The sequence below is a fragment of the Halyomorpha halys genome, unplaced genomic scaffold (assembly GCF_000696795.3).
Source record: "Halyomorpha halys isolate HHAL.00 unplaced genomic scaffold, Hhal_1.1 Scaffold321.1, whole genome shotgun sequence".
NCBI lineage: Eukaryota > Metazoa > Arthropoda > Insecta > Hemiptera > Pentatomidae > Halyomorpha > Halyomorpha halys.
In genome coordinates this window covers 328,173-344,682 of record NW_027115809.1, presented here as the reverse complement: position 1 = coordinate 344,682, position 16,510 = coordinate 328,173, and the positions used below count along the sequence as shown (strand labels likewise).

Genomic DNA, 16,510 nt, shown 5'->3' with positions numbered 1-16,510 from the left:
GAGTGGCGGTCCCACAAAATGAAGAACTTTGACCCCCAACCATGGCTAGGCAGTATAGGACTCCAATGGGAGTCTTGGCCGAAAAAAAAACCTTAGGTCAGTCAGAAATTAATGGAGAGAGACAAAATAACTCATAAATAAAAGGTCTATTTCAGTGCGAATTAGACCATCAAAATCACGCACTAGCGTCTACAATTTTTCCGTTCGATAAATGTTTTTGTGCATACATAATTGCTACGACAATAGTTTTTCAACAGCCGATTTAAGGAGTGGATAAAATTAGATCATAGTTTAGAGTGTATATTCGATAGGGACTTTTAATTTTTGGAAAGACAGTCAAATACATATTGTAATTGGTAAGGATAAGTAAAATTGAAAAAAAAAAGAATTAATGGGCGTTGAGTAATCCTATAAAAATCATAACTTTAATGCTAGGTACATAGAGGATAAAAACTATTAAATTGATTTAGGCAGAGTTTAAGCCTAGAGTATAATATAATATCATATAATAATATAATATACATATAATAATATGTATAGTATAATAATTATACGGGAGTAAACTCATTTCGTTACAGGAGATAAGACGAAACGGAAGTTGTGCGTGGGGGAGGGCAACGCTGGATGTATTTTATTTTGAAATAGGTTACAGGAGAAAAGGTCCGAGTAGCAACAGAATTGATCCGGCACTGCCGGTGATATAGTATGTCTGATAGAGTGAGCTCCTCTGACAAATCAAAACTGTAACAGAGCTCTCCTATTACAATAAAAAAAATATTCTCGGTATAATTGACTTAGAAAAGGCTGTTATATTCTAAGTATTATTATAATTTTAAATACATTTTTTAATTTCCATAAGTTTCACTTCTGTTGGCCAGTTACAAGATTGCCACAATTATTTTTTTAAAAGTTTAAACTGTAAACCTTGGTTGAAGGGCATAAAATATGTGCTATGTGTAATTGTAAGGTGGGTGAAAATATGTTCAGAGCAGGTGCTCCGTTTTAAAGTCATATAGAAAAAAAAGAGTTTTTTTTTTTTTTATTTCAATTACTATTGATGTATTGATGTTTAAAATAAACTTTTGATTTTCTCATTTTCAGCAACTAACGATCAGAGACGGCTCTGATGTCTACGAAGCCTGGAGGAAGCCTCCTGTAAAGCCACTTATTTGCGTCCATGTCTTCAATTACACCAACTTTGAAGAATATAGGAAGAAAATAGACAAAAAGCTCAAGATCGAAGAGGTTGGGCCATATTGCTACAGGTATTTTGTTCTTTATAGTATTTAGATATATCAAGGTGCTATTACACATTTGCCAAACAAAGAGAAATTACATTTGGTGCAAGCATGTGTAGTTGGCCTGAATTTGTGGCCGACCCGTCGAGAATCGGTTTTTGGGCCCATCTCAAAGAAAGCTTGTGTTAGGATTGCTTACAGATAAATATTTGGGCTCAAAAGTTAAACTTACAAGTTAAGTAGTACTATTTCATATGAATTTCTATAATCTACACCCTAGTTTGCAAATATTTCCGTTTCCTTTGACTTCGTATATGTTTATTTAGATTCTTTTAATGAAGAAAATAGTGTAAATAGCCGACGGAATGCATAAGAACACACAATCGAGTGGATACCAACGCTTGTTGTTTCCCAAGAATTTGTACGAGTGCCAAAGGTGTAGATCCAGCACTAAGGTGTTTTTCAGATATTTCTATTAAGGATTCAAAATAGAAAGAACCGGAGTGAACATTGCGCCTAAATATGAAGAATATGACCAACATGTATAAAGTATTTTATAAAGATACGTCTAAGCAATTTAATTACTCAGAAGGGAAGTGCATAGAGTATTCGTCTCCGAATTTGATCAAAATATTTTGGTAATTTACAATTTAAAAAATCAACACGTTTAGTTCTAATGGGTCCAAGAGTTGAAAGCCTCCAGTCCCTCCTGGCCAGACCCGACTTCGCTAGCCGTTGGGGTTCCATTCTTGGTTGAGTTATATCAGTTAAATATTTTCTGAGGGTGCACCTTAACCATATCCTTTTTCGAGGCTTCTTTCCCTTGGCTATTGCTTGGTTAATTTTCAAAGACACTGAAAATAGTTTCTGGCCAGCTAACTTACAGTATATTTCTGAGACATCGATCTATGAAGGTCTACAGCTTTTATGCCACCTACCAGGTGACTTTCCTTATCTTCCATGCATACAAAAACTCAGATTTCACGTTGCAGTTAAAGAGCAGAATCTTTGACCCCCTTTGGACCTCTTGCAATCTCCTCACTGGCCAGAGATGTGAGAGTGCTTGCTGGGCTTTTTTTAACCAGCTATCCACGTACTCATCAGCTCCTTCGTCCCGATTCATCGTACTTCCATGGTTGCAGCATTGGTCGAATCTTTCTGACGCCTGTTCCTCTATTTACAGATTTTTCCTCGAGCTCTTTTGTTTTAAAAGCATTAATTCTGAGACCAATACTATGTGTCCCCGCTTGTAAGTCATAGCTTCTGCATGTCTATGAAACATTGGAAGAAATCGCAAATGTCACCTCAAAGTTGATTTCTTCAAGAAATATTAATATTATTACTACTTCAGAATGAGATCACAGAGGTCGACTACCACAAGCACAAATGGGGTAAATGAATCCCTTTTCAGTAAAAGTAGACCTACACTAACTTGTAACATTCTGTATATGGTAATTTAGAAATTTCTACAGCTGGAGCTTTTTTGTAGAGTAGCACCAACATTTGTAAACATCAATCGAGCCACTCCTAAAAACACATGTTTTGAACAAAGAACCTTCTTCGTATTAATAATCAAACTTGAGATATAAAATCTACTTCAGCTGTAATATGTTTTTACTCAATTCATATGATCTACTGGACGAAATACGTGTACATTTATTTTTTCAAAGTAGGATCAACGATAAATATATTATCGAAATCGTTCTCCGACTTCCCTTGTCAGATTATCCAATATAATTGATTAAAAAAATCCATTATCCTTGAAGAATATCAAGTGGCCATTTGAACAATTTCGGATATTTTTAATTAAAACCACGATAATCCTTTGAGATATTTTTATATTTTGTAATTAATACAACCTTATCAATTTTTTTTTTACAGTGGACAAAATTTTCTAGAGTATTTATGATAAATCAGTTTAACAACCTAAAAAATTATTATAAACTGTTATTTAATCAATTCACTCACATATTTCTGCTATTATTTTATTATAATTGTCATAATGAAAAACAAGTCTGCCATACAATCAGGTCAGTAGTATACTCCTCCTCCTTTATGCCAAAACAGTTTGGTATATGATTATTTACAATTAATATGATTTTCTTTCCTCCAAAATATTACCACGCATAACAGAAAAACATACTCATCAAGCAAGGGATAAAATAATATAGGTTTCATAAGACTGAAATTTAAAGGTTTGAGAATACATTTTATAATTTATCATTTCAGAATAGAATTTATAAAAAAGCATTTCGTTTGAAACATATAAGTGTGATAAAAATAGTTTTTTCTTTATCTATTACCTCATCATATCTGACGGGGGGGACGAGTGATCCTATAATCAACTTATTCTAACCAATGTGGGAGGGTCGAGATTCCATTCCGTGGGGCCACCACGAAATAAAGGTCAAACCGCCCCGCCCAGGCCGAGATCAAAACATTGCCGCTGCAGTTTCGAGGTTCCTAAGGTTAACTCAAATCGCTCTTTAGAACAAACCAACAGATGTGTCAAGAAGCGAAAGTGAATTTGGTGAAATGGATATGAGACCATCCAAATAGGAACCCTCAGAATAGAAAAAAAATCATCAGAATAGGATTAACGGTAGTTTGCGTTAACACTGAATCTAATTTGTTCCTCCATATCTAAATGTTTTTCACATTTCGTAGTATCCTTCGTTGATATTACTGCAGCAAACATTTTAAAGTATTTTTATTTAAATTGGTCGTGGTCTATGTCCTCCTGTTTTTCTAAACGAACGAAGTTTAACCCGAACAAACACAGTAAAATACCTTGGATTGACATTGGACAAACGACTTACAAAGACCTCTTACATAAAAATAACAAAACAAACTCTAAACTTTTGACTTAAATTATTATTTCATCTTTTAAATAAACGATCAAAATTACCAAAATAGTTTTCTTTTACTATTTTGATAGCTTTATTGGCCGCCACCCGGGCTATCTTCCTCCAGTCTACTTCTTCCAATATTTTAATTTAAGTTTATGAGAAAATAATGGTGACAATTGTAACATGCAAATCAAATCCGTAAAATCGCATCCTGGGAATTTATACTTCCTTACTACCAAAGTTAGGGAAAATGTGTATGCAAGAAACGAGAAATAAAATAAGCCCTCAGAATCGAAAATTCAAGTTTTTGACACCAAGGTATAAATCCGGGTCTGTGTTTATCTATCTGTATTGTTACAATACATCGAATCGTAAAACCAATTTTAACTATCGAATACTAACGCTTTAATACGTGTACTGAAAGTATTTTTCTTGATGTACATGATACAAACATGGCTCCTCTGGAAGATTTTATTCCAAAACTACAAATATAATTTAATGAAATTTATTCTTAAATCATGTAGGACCACTAGAATCCTCCTTTCATTAATTTCATGGCATAGGCATAGGCTAGTGTTAGACTATACTACCTTAACTGGACTCACATCAACACCTTATAATGCTACAAGGCAATCAAAGGGAGAAGATGAACTAAAGTATACATAATAAATTTCATGCATTATGTATGTATGAACTGATGTTATTATTCTTAATGGAGGGTACAAAGAATTTTTTTAAAAACGAGAACTACTAACTTACTAACTACAGACATTACGAAATCAGTTGAGTACCATCCCCTCGTATTATTCCTTATTCCCTCTTACAATGCATTTGAAATGCAGTACAAGAGTTATCATCCATCATAGTTACCTACCCCCTACATATCAAACCCTATAGGGTTTGATATGTCTATAGACCCATAGAGCTTAGAAGAAAAAATCTTAAACCCTAAAATAAAGGTATTTAAATTACATACTTACATACCCAGTAGAAAGGTGAGGAATAAGCAATATTGGCATAAGCACTTTGCAGCCTTTTTTTATTAAAATTATAATCTTGAAGAAATGTAAAAGTAACTAATAACATTTAACTATTAACATTTTTTAAAGATCAGGATTCAAACACAAGAAGGATAGGCCTTACTGAACCTGGACACTAAATTGGGTTAGGGCATTTCCAAACGGTTCAATTTTTATTTATTCTATACCCTAGTGAAATTAAACTTTAATGGAAAAAATTAAACCTAAATTGCACTAAACCTTTCCGACATTATGATAATTGTCATGAGAATAATACTCGAATGTTGGATGACAAGTTATTTACTGCTAATTGAGGGACTCCGCATTTTATTTTAAAATCTTCTGATAAGAAAAAATCATTAAACAACCATTAGTAGCTAGCGTTTTTTTTTTCTATTTTGTAGGGAAACACTAGAAAAGAAAAATGTAACTTTCAGTGAAGATGGGAAGAAAGTAACATATGGTGACACCAGGAAGCACAAGTTCGAACCAGGTCACTCAGGAGGAAGTAAAGACGATATACTCGTAGTCCCCAATTTAGCTTTAATCGTGAGTATTGCCAAAATATATTTTAACTCTAAATCATTTTTTATATAAGCAATAAATTATTTTTATTATAACTTCACATATCACTATTTAATTTTTTTTCTGAAAGTTTGAGATGTGACATATTCAATGAACAACATGTCACAGAGCTAATAGTGCCTCAGTCCCTCCTTTTTATCATAGCTTAATTTTTACAGGAGGGAGGGGGGAGGTTCGGGGTGGGATGGAGGAATTCAATGTCAAATTATTATTAAAATGGAAGATTAAGAATAAAGTGGTCAGAGAAAAATATCATTATTGGATGCTAGTTGCACAGCATGGATGGTATTTTTTGTTGTAGACCCAGTAGGTTAATGTACCATGGAGGTAGTTAAGTTGCTTAAAACTGCTTTTTATACTAGATCAATGATATCAGCAATTAGTCAAACTTCCATCCAGTTCGGTTGATTAGACTTAAGTTTAAAAAATAATGGGTTGAAATAGCTTGATAGATGGAATAGAAATTAGGAAATATATTTTGAGTTGCTACTAGTAAATAAATATTACCTCTTCCAGATGAGGTAACATAACATTCAGTTCTATTTGAATTTTATATATCCAATTTTGAAAATTTCTAGGCATTAAAAATTACAGCCTGTAAGTTATTTTCTAAAGCAGATAGTTCCATTTTTTTTTTCTCATTTTGCTATAGAAAGATAAATTGGTGTCAATTAAAGTTTTACAAAGCAATGAGCAAAATAAAATAAAATACTTTTGAAATGTGTTTTTGTATCCATAATTAATTTATTACAGGGAACTATTGCTGTAACAAAGGACATGAATAGATTTTCTCAAATAGCACTTTCATACTTTCTGCGCTCACTCTTTCGTTATTCAAATTCTATGATAACTGTGAAGGCGCATGATTTTATATTTGGCTATGATGATAAACTTGTCGATCTGGGCCTGTATGTAGCCAAGTTACTCCAAAGAGATGTTCCTTTTGAAAAGTTGGGAATATTAGCTGAGGTAACTGAATTTGTTCCTTGTATATTTGTAATGTTCTTTACTTGAGATTATATTTAATTCAAATATCTACATTGTTAGAACTCTGATTAAAACTTAAACTAGTTTTCCAAATTATACAACAATTGCTACATGTGGAGTTACTTTTGTTACCTAAGCTTGTAAATTTATCGTTGCAGCGAGCTGCAGACACTGATGAAACTATCACAGTTTTGACAGGTACAAATGATGTCGAAAACATAGGAATTGTATCTGAAATAAATGGGGATGATAAGCTCTATGTATGGCCAGAAGAAGAATGTAATAGAATAGATGGAAGTGATGGTGCCTTCTTTCCGAGGCACACATTGAATAACAATGTTACCCTTTATCTATTCCACAAAAACATGTGTCGCAGAATGCCATTCGTCTATGATAAAGAAGTTTTAGTAAGATCTTTTATAAATATTTTCAATTTTATATATTTTTCAAATAGGCCAATTAAAATTTATTGTAGTTTTTTTAAATTAATGGAATTATTAAATATTTGAAATTGATAATAATGGTTTCTTAATTAATTTTTCTTTTATTCTTGTTTTGGCATTTTTAGTTTCAAGGAGATGTAACAGCCATGCGCTTTCATGCTGCACCGGATGTTTACAATACAAATGGTACTTGTTACTGTCCAGAAAGTGGGTGTGCTCCAGATGGGGTGTTTGATCTCTCCCCTTGTACTTCAGGTTTGTTGTAAAGTTATAAAATTAATCATAAATAACTAGATCTGCCAATCTTTCTGTTTTTATATAACTTATCTTTACATATAAATGATATATCAGTTAGCCACCTTTGACCTGTACCTGCAGTCTGTGGGGTGTCATCAGACTATCTATCTGACTTGAGATTGCCTATCTCTCTTATTCTTTTAAATATTCATCAGGTCACTATAACTTTCTGTGTTTTGTGTTTTTTTCTTGTTTCCATTAATGACGGCCCCATTGAAACATTGTTTTTTAAAAATAATAATAATATTCCATACTATTTTATCAAGGTAAAATACTATTTTACAAGACTACACTAATTTATCTTTAAATATCAGTAGATAATATTTTTTTAAAAATATAGTGTTGATATTTAATGATGAAAAGACTACACTGACCACAACCCCAACTATCTTCTCCTTATATATTGATATTTAATATCCTTTTTTTTATTTTATAGGTATCCCACTTTTAGTATCTTTTCCACATTTCTTGAATGCAGATCCATCAATTAGTGAGCCATTTGAAGGTCTTTATCCTGATCCTGAAAAGCATGAATTCCATATTGATATCCAAAGGGTATGATTTAACATTTTTATATTCATTATGTACTTGGAAAAAAAGTTTAAAGTTGTTTAAGAAGGTATCCTAAAGATATATTTTTCATCAAGATTTAATAGAGATTTAAAAACAAAAATTACATAGAGTTGAGCCCTGCTTAGCGGTCATTTTGGATTAACCAGTGGCAAAAAAATAATAGATAATTAAAGCGCTAAGGAAATATTAATTCAGTAACCCACAATAACTCTTTTCATGTTTACAATTAAAAAAAGAAAAATCATTTATAAACCAAAATTAAATCATGTATCGAAAGAATTTTTAAAGTTATTTTACATTAGCTTTAAAAATTAAACTTAACCATATATTAAGTTTCATATTGAATTAAAATTTTTAGTTGGTTAATATATCGGTGAAACTTATGTTTTTGTCTTAAAAAAATATACGAAATTTTAAGGATTGTTTGAAAATTTCTTCTTAATAAAATAAAAATTATAATTCATATTTATGTGTTAATGACTGACTACTTTTTTTTTTTGTAATTCATTTTTAGTTACTTGGCTTTACATTGGGTACAGTTTCCAGGCTTCAGATGAATATTAGGATAGAAAAAAGTAAATACACAAACTTACTGAAAGAATTTCCTAATAACCTCATACTTCCAGTCTTCTGGATACAAGTGGTAATTCCAAATTATTTTGCTTATTATATAATATTTGTTTTAATGAATTTTTATTGTTAGGAGTTTTACCTATAAAAAATACATAAATAAAAACACCTAATGATATACATATATAACATGATAATTAAAAGTAAATTAATAAAAATATTTTTATTTTAGCATATTAAACATTAAAACTGCAATATATGAAATAATCAGGCTATGAGTATAGTACATAAATATATATACAGTCACAGAATAACAGTAACAAAATACTTACTGGGCTATTAATGATTAACGATGTAATATACTATAAAACAAAGTAATTCAGGAGCAATATTTCATTGCTTTTCCCTGACGAACTCTGTTTCGATTTCCAGGATTTTATTTTTAACAAAGAAATCAGGACGGAAATGGGATCCATAAAAATTACTGTGTAGCTAATAGAATTAAGAACTATAACTTTTAAAAAGTATTGAATACATTTTTAATTAATTAATTGAACCCAGCAGAAACGTAATATTAAATTAAATGTGTCGAAACAAGTATAGCCTGATATACTTTAATTAAAAAATAAAACAGTATTTGTTTCTATCTCAAACACTTCATTGTTAAAATACAAATAACTGAATAATAACATTTTGGTCTTGGAGCTTCGAAATTTAGGAAAGTATTTTTCTTCTATAGGAGAATTACCAAGGAATATATGACTCACATTAAGGACCTTTGGAAAAGCTTTTTTTCGTTCCTTATAAAGAATCACCACGCCATATGCTTATTTGCTTGGTAGCACTACACATTTGGCCTTATGTCGTTTAAGGATTGTTCAGCTACATATAAAAAATATACCAATTTTATATATTTCCTTAATTTTATTATTTAATTTTAGTTTATTTGTTAGTTCTTAAATTTAAACAAGGCATGATTGTTGCAAAAAATGTATAAGTATATGTTTGTTTCAGTCAGCAGAAGAAATGCCTCCAGAATTATACAACATTATTTATCATTCCACATTTACTGTAAAGAGGATGCAAGTAGTTTTAAGATGGGGATTACTACTGTTTACCTTGCTCTTGGTATACCTTCTAGTTGTGTACTCACGTCTATTGATTGGAACAATTAAAAGAAAAAGGAATGAGATAAAAGACAAAAAATCTGCCTGTTGTCAAGAAATGCTACCAAAACATATAGATATTAAAACTGGAGTTTGTGAAATAAGCAGGGTATGAGTACATTAGTGATTAACATATAATAAAAGGAAAAATTTGTGTCCTATCAGGAAGTACAGAAATGACTGGCTATGAATGGTGTATTAACGTACACTTGCTATTTTTGTATAAAGTCAGTTTTTTTCTAAATATTACCATTTATCTTTTTTTAAAGGTAAAATTGGCACGAAAGCCACTGGGAAGCGCCAAAAATGGACATAATAAGTAACCTTTATGGTGTTCACACAATTAAAATTAAGAACTGGAGATGAAAAGAATAATGATAATAAATAGTGATAAATTTCCAGTTTTTATTAATTGTAAAAAAAAATTATTGTGATAGGTATCTGGATTTTTACAGGTGTATAATGTTATTCATCACTAAAGACTAAGTGATGTGTGATTCAGAGAAATTTAAATTGTTTATTGTATATAGATATATATTTGCTCAATTGATGACATTGTAATATATAGATATAGTGATATAGGTTAGGTTGTAGTTTTATATGTTAAGAGATTAATTTGATAACTGGAAGTTCTACATTACTAGCAGCCATGGGGTATTTTTTGTTTTTAAGATGGTTAAAAAAAGTAACCTTCAGTCATTAGGGACAGATAGAAAAAAAAAAAGTTTTACAGAACTAACTCTTTATTGGTAAAAAAAACCTTTCAAGTTAGACTATTATCTACATTAACATTTTATGAAAGAATCATAATAATTTGGTTAAACCTGCTTAGTTTTGAGTCACTTAGATAAATTACAACAAATAATATGAAACTATCAAATTTTAATTTTAAAAATGTAAGCGCTAGTATCTTACAGCCCCATGTAGATCCTTCTGTGATTTATCAATTCATTTAAAAACAAAAAGTATAAAATGATATTTCTTAAAGCCAAAGATATATGTAAATACAGGTTTCGATTCCTAGAAACAGGAGCTGGAAAAGAAAAATCTTTTCTTCCAGGGAAAGATTAAAGAAAGAACTATTCGCAGGTCATAACAATAGAGTACATACATTCCATATGATATATTTGGAAATTAACGGTAATCATTTTTTAATAAATTAAAAGTAAATAGATTGGGTTTATAGGTTACTACTTTAAATATAATTTATATTATATTGCTTTAGATTGTTTAGGAAAGGAACCTATTATCAATTGAACAACTGTGTGATACTTATATAATTGTACTCACCAATTTTCTTAGTCATTGTAGTTAACAAAGTGAATTATGAGGAGAACTTGTTTTTTTCATTGTAAAGAATTACATAGATATATACTTTCTCTTATAATGTTTAAGCATAAATGCTCATGTTAATTGTTATAAAATGACAACTTAGTGACAGAACTATAGTAAAAACATTTATATTATTGTATTATAATTAGTGTCTTAAATTCAGTGATGGTTGAATTATTAATTTATTCATGATATAAGCAGAATTTTTTGATAAGTCATTTAGAAAAAAAAAAAGCTGTAGAATTCGCATATTGATTCTCTCTCTATATTAATTATACAGTTTTATATATTCGAAAGTGGACACCTTCAACAATAGTAATAAGCATATACATCAGCTTTATACAGAAAAGGAATCAAGTAAGTATAACAGTTGTGCCACCCTAACTGTGACTATTGATTAAAAGTTCATATTTTAAATATAGCATAACTGGTAGTGTTGGGCAAAAAGTAAATGAAATTACAATTACTATTACCAAACTCTGGAAATGAAAGTAAAATGTTGTCTAGTAATTTCAACTCCTTGATGAACTAGTATAATTTTAACTGTAGTCTGAAATTACTATTATTAGTTGCACTATAGTAATCACATTTATTAATTACAGTCAAATGTAATTGCTGGTGAAAACTTAATGGCAATGATAAATGTAAGCCACAAGTATCATAATTTTTCTTAATCAACCTATTCTAACCTTGGTAGGGAGGTCAAGTTTTCATTTCATAGGACTGCGACAGAAATAAAAGTAGACCCCCTAAGCCGGATTCAAATCGGCGCTACTGCAATCATGAGTCAGGTAAAGTTGATGCTCTAACTCCCTCGCCAACAAACAACCCAAGTATCACCCAACATATGTTATTTCTACTTTATATGATGTCCACTTTTGGATTTAATAATTATTTGGTTTTATCTGTTATAAAAATTTTAAAGCAACATGACAAAATCATTTCCATCTAACATACAATAGTATATATGTTTTGAATATTATATTTCCTATTAAGAGTTAAATTCAATAGTTACTATTATTAATATTTTGTATTTAAGTTTTTAATTATTTATTTTTTGTAATAACTGACTGATTATAAATGTAAATAAGCTGTTTTGTTTTTTAATTAAAAATTTTAGTAGAGTCAATGTTTCTTCTTTAAAAAAAACCCTCAAATATCATGAAATTTTAGAATTTAATTAAAATTCTATGCAGTTTTCTTCTTAATATCAATGAATCAGATTCCATTTTAAATCCATGTTCAATGTAAAGTTTAGGCAATTTTTAGAAAATTTATAAAATGATGGATTTGTCTCTAAATTCATACACCTTCGCTCCATTATTACCGATAAAAGATATCACTCAACAAACACAGGAAAATTAATGAAATAGATCAGTAAGAATGATTCAACTTAGGTTGGATGTTAGATATAATGAAGAGTCTTACATCAATATCAGAAAGTTTTTGACAAAATTGGATGGGGCCCATTCAACCATAAATTCCAACCTGATACAATTACCAGGTTTTTGAATTATTGAACAATTTAAAACACTTCTTCAAAACAAAAGTAATTTTTGATTCAATAAAAGAATGTTACTTGTTCAAGACTTTGTTTACTTTAACCCTAATAGATAAAAAACATATTAAATCAACTGTATTTATCATTACAAAGATTTGAAAAAATGGCAATATCAAGCATTTTATCATAGTACATATGTGGTGAATATCATGGTAAGTATAAATTACTTACTTATTCTCAGTATGAGTATACATCCAGTTTCGGTAAACCAAAAAATACACTCTTCCCACAGGGCAATTCTAGACTGTGGAAGTTGTGCCAAAAATTCTTAGTGATTGATAAATTGGTTTTTATTTCCCTCAGTGAGTTTGTAAAATACACCAAACCTGGGCAGTACTTCAAATGAAATGTTTTAAAATACAGAATACAATTAATTTTTGTATTTTATATTTCAAGAAATAAAATATATAAAAAAAAAATAAACTATATTTTCATTTGCAAAATATAAAATAATAAAGAGGTGTTTATTATTTTACATTTTATTAAATGACAAAAACAAATTCTTATATGTTGTACTTGAAATTCTTTTTCAGTAAACAAATTGGTGATTAAAATATACTGTACTTAAAAAAAACACCAAAATACTTGGCTACTATATTTCAAGATACATTTTGCTAAGATCTGGTGTTAAGGACTACGAACCCTCTGGTTACCACTTTTTAGTAAGTAAAAAATGTATGGATGTAGAAGTGAATATTAGATGTTGATTGAGCCCAAAGATAATTTAAATAATTTATTTAACCCTTTTCCTGGCAAAAGTAGAAATAATATAAAAATTTAAATTTTTTTTCATTTTTTCTTCAAATAGAGCCTTCATTGATAATGAAATGACATTCCAAACTAGCATAGAGAATTGTTTATAACTTTTAAGGCCTTTTGTAATAAAAGGGAACCTCAGTTCCCCTTGCCAGGTTACCAGTATACTCTGTTGGGGAATCATAGTTCCCCTTGTCAAGATACCAGTAAATTTAAACACACAAGAAATCTGTTTTTTTTTCTCGATAAAAAATTTCTTTGTCTGCCAGTATAAAGCAATTTAGTGTATTTATTAGGCAAAAAATATTTACAAGTAAGTGCATTTATACCATATGGAAATGCTTCTATAAGTGATGATAATATGGGTACCTATCTATTAATTTTGCAAGTGGATATTGCATTTAGTAACTATCTACGTATCGAATCATTTATCATAATATTTTCTTATTCAAAGGAGATAATTCTATAATTAAAGGAGAAAAGATACTCAGCCTCATTCCGAAACCAGGGTGCCCATCATTGGATAAGATCTGTCAGATAAAGATGGTGAATTGGACGAGAATGACTGGGATGAGGAACAGTTGGAGGAAGGTATATGACAACCTTTTGAGGATATAGGTCCTCTAGAGGTTGAAGAATTCGATGACATATTTCTTTAAATTCCTTCAAGTATTCCTAAGACAACTTCAATCATTCCTGACAAATACAATTTGGATGTTACTGGGCAGCCTGTAGCTAGGCCATCGTCTCCTCCACCATCACATTTTTTTTATGACCCCCTTCCTGGTCATATCAGACACATGGGTGGGAGGTTATCAACAGGGTACCACTCTTTTCTAACACCATGGTGGGGGTCCAGTTTTCATTTTGTGAGACCCCAAAGAAATAAAGATTGACCCTACCAATTCCCAAGTTGCAAAGACCTAAGCCTAAACTCTCAGAGCTACAGACGGCCATCCGCAATCACACTGTCACCAAGTCGTCCCACGCACAAGGGTGTGAAAAGAAATTTCTTTGCAGCTGAACAAAAAAAAAGTTTCCTTCAAAAAATGTTGAATTCTTTAACCTCGAGGGGACCTATATCCTCAAAAAGTTGTCATACATCTTCCTCTAACTGTTCCTCATCCTGATCATTGTTGTCCAGTTCATCGTCTTTATCTCATCTTATGATTCACGGAATGAGAGCAAGTATCTTCTCTCCACTGCTTTAGAAAAATCTCACCTATGAATAATAAAATAGTAGGTAAATCTTACAATAAATGATTCAATGAATATGCAGTAATTGAATGCAAAATTCACTAGCATAATCAGGTACCTATATTATTGCTCAAAGAAGCATTTTCATATGCTACAAACGTACATACTTGTATTTTTTTCTAAATAAATACACTAAATTGCAGGCAAAGTGATTTTTTAATGAGAAAATAAACTAGATTCCTTGTGTGTTTGAATATACTGGTATCCTGGCAAGGGGAACTGAGGTTTTATGGACTTTTATTACAAAAGGCCATAAAAGTTATAAATATTACTCAATACAAGTTTGGAAAGCCATTTCATTATCGATGAAAATTCCATTTGAAAAAAAAAATTAATTTTTAAATTATTTCTACTTTTGCCAGGGAAAGGTTAAATAAATTATTTAAATTATCCCACTAAGTATACTAGTAACCTGGTTAGGGGAACTGAGGTACCCTTTTTTATTTTACGTTTACAAACTGTAAATGAACGTTTCGACAAGTTATTAGTCAAATCTTACAGAGAACAACCTAATCTACTCGATTCTGCACATGACTGTGTTCAGAAATTGACTAAAACTAAAAAAAAAAAGTAGTCTAAACATACCTTCATAGGTACTGCACTATCACTGATCTGAATTAAGAGACTTGCCTTAACACTAGAAGAAATGGGAGGAAATTTACAGTACCTGGAGCATCAGTGTTACCAACGTAAGTTTCTCTAGCTAAGATAGCAACGTCTCCATCTAAATGTAACTAGGCAATGTGGAAAGGAAGGTAAGGGCAACTACAGCCAAGATAAGGGTTAATTATCGTTGGCTTCCAGAGGATAAATTGTAAAATATATAGAATTTCTGTATAAATGGTGTAGAACTCTAAAATATCGATGTCACTTTTAGTTAAACTGAACGCTCCACTCAGCAACCCAGATAATATAAACTTAAGTGCTGAGTTTTTAAAATGATTGAAATACAAAAATAAATAAAATGCAACTGAAGACGACTTCAAAAACAGGCTAAAAGCAACAAAGATTTTAACCCTACAAGAAAACCTTAACTGTTATTACCAACTACCTAAACGCAATAATCATTGCTACAATGATTGTGGCATCTGTTCTCTAGGTTAGTGGTAATGACATCTAGCTAGCTGTACTGGCTTGAATACAGAATGATTATCTTGTTTTTTTCTCCTGAGTGTATTAATGAAGCTTAGTCTTCAATTCTTGGGAGTCACACTAGTAGATTTCTACATCACTGCCATAGTTCGAATTAAAAAGTTGAAAGATCATTGAATTAACTCTAGTTTCACGTTATAAAAAATGATGACTTTTTTACTTTGAGAAATAAACTATTTTTTTCTTTTAAATGTGAAGGTTAAATGGACGTTTTTTAGAAACCTTGGTTGTAATTCAGTTACAATTGAAGATAAAGATAAAGCTGTTAGAAAACTAACAGATAAATATATGGTTTTCTGATCTTTGTTTATTTTCAAATTCAAATTCAGCTTTTTGTATATCTCTGTATTGATTTTGAAATTTTAGTTAAAAATATTCCCTAAGGATAACACATTTAGTATACTAGTAGGTATTGCAAGGTTAGTTTTATTTTCAGTTCTGGTTAGTATAAATTACTCCAAGTCTACAAAAAGAAACCGAAAAAACTTGATTAGATAATTTTGGTTGATTTGTTTGCTTTTGGTGCATAGAAACCGAAAATGAATTCAGTTTTCTTACATCATAAACTTTTTCACAAATCTCAAGTATATAATCTTAATTTTGTAACACAAAAATCTTTCATAGCTAATGGAGTAATCTACCAATTCAGTTCAAATTTTGATGGTATCAAAAAGGTTATTCTGTAAACAAATACATCCTATTTGAATAGAAGATAAAATACGACG

At 30.5% G+C, this 16,510-nt stretch overlaps 1 protein-coding gene and 1 long non-coding RNA gene across 3 annotated transcripts in view; one reads left to right on the top strand and one right to left on the bottom strand.

Moving 5' to 3' along the window:
• The window catches only part of LOC106681246 (scavenger receptor class B member 1), a 73,726-nt gene extending 61,538 nt beyond the window's left edge, over positions 1–12,188 (top strand). The window contains exons 3-10 of the mRNA XM_014421472.2: positions 1,102–1,265; positions 5,511–5,655; positions 6,445–6,660; positions 6,837–7,085; positions 7,247–7,376; positions 7,855–7,973; positions 8,506–8,634; positions 9,576–12,188. Of these exons, the coding sequence (XP_014276958.1) occupies positions 1,102–1,265; positions 5,511–5,655; positions 6,445–6,660; positions 6,837–7,085; positions 7,247–7,376; positions 7,855–7,973; positions 8,506–8,634; positions 9,576–9,842 (1,419 nt within the window). The 3' untranslated portion in view covers positions 9,843–12,188. The remainder of the gene's footprint in view (positions 1–1,101; positions 1,266–5,510; positions 5,656–6,444; positions 6,661–6,836; positions 7,086–7,246; positions 7,377–7,854; positions 7,974–8,505; positions 8,635–9,575) is intronic.
• Positions 8,599–16,034, bottom strand: LOC106681247 (uncharacterized). Of its 2 annotated transcripts, none has more exons than XR_010844950.1 (3): positions 15,301–16,034; positions 12,792–12,946; positions 8,599–8,703 (listed from the first exon to the last, which is right to left on the bottom strand). It is a non-coding gene; the product is annotated as an uncharacterized lncRNA (long non-coding RNA). The 2 variants fall into 2 exon arrangements; XR_001343215.2 differs by having other exon boundaries at positions 15,219–16,031.
• Between the last annotated feature and the right edge of the window lie 476 nt (positions 16,035–16,510).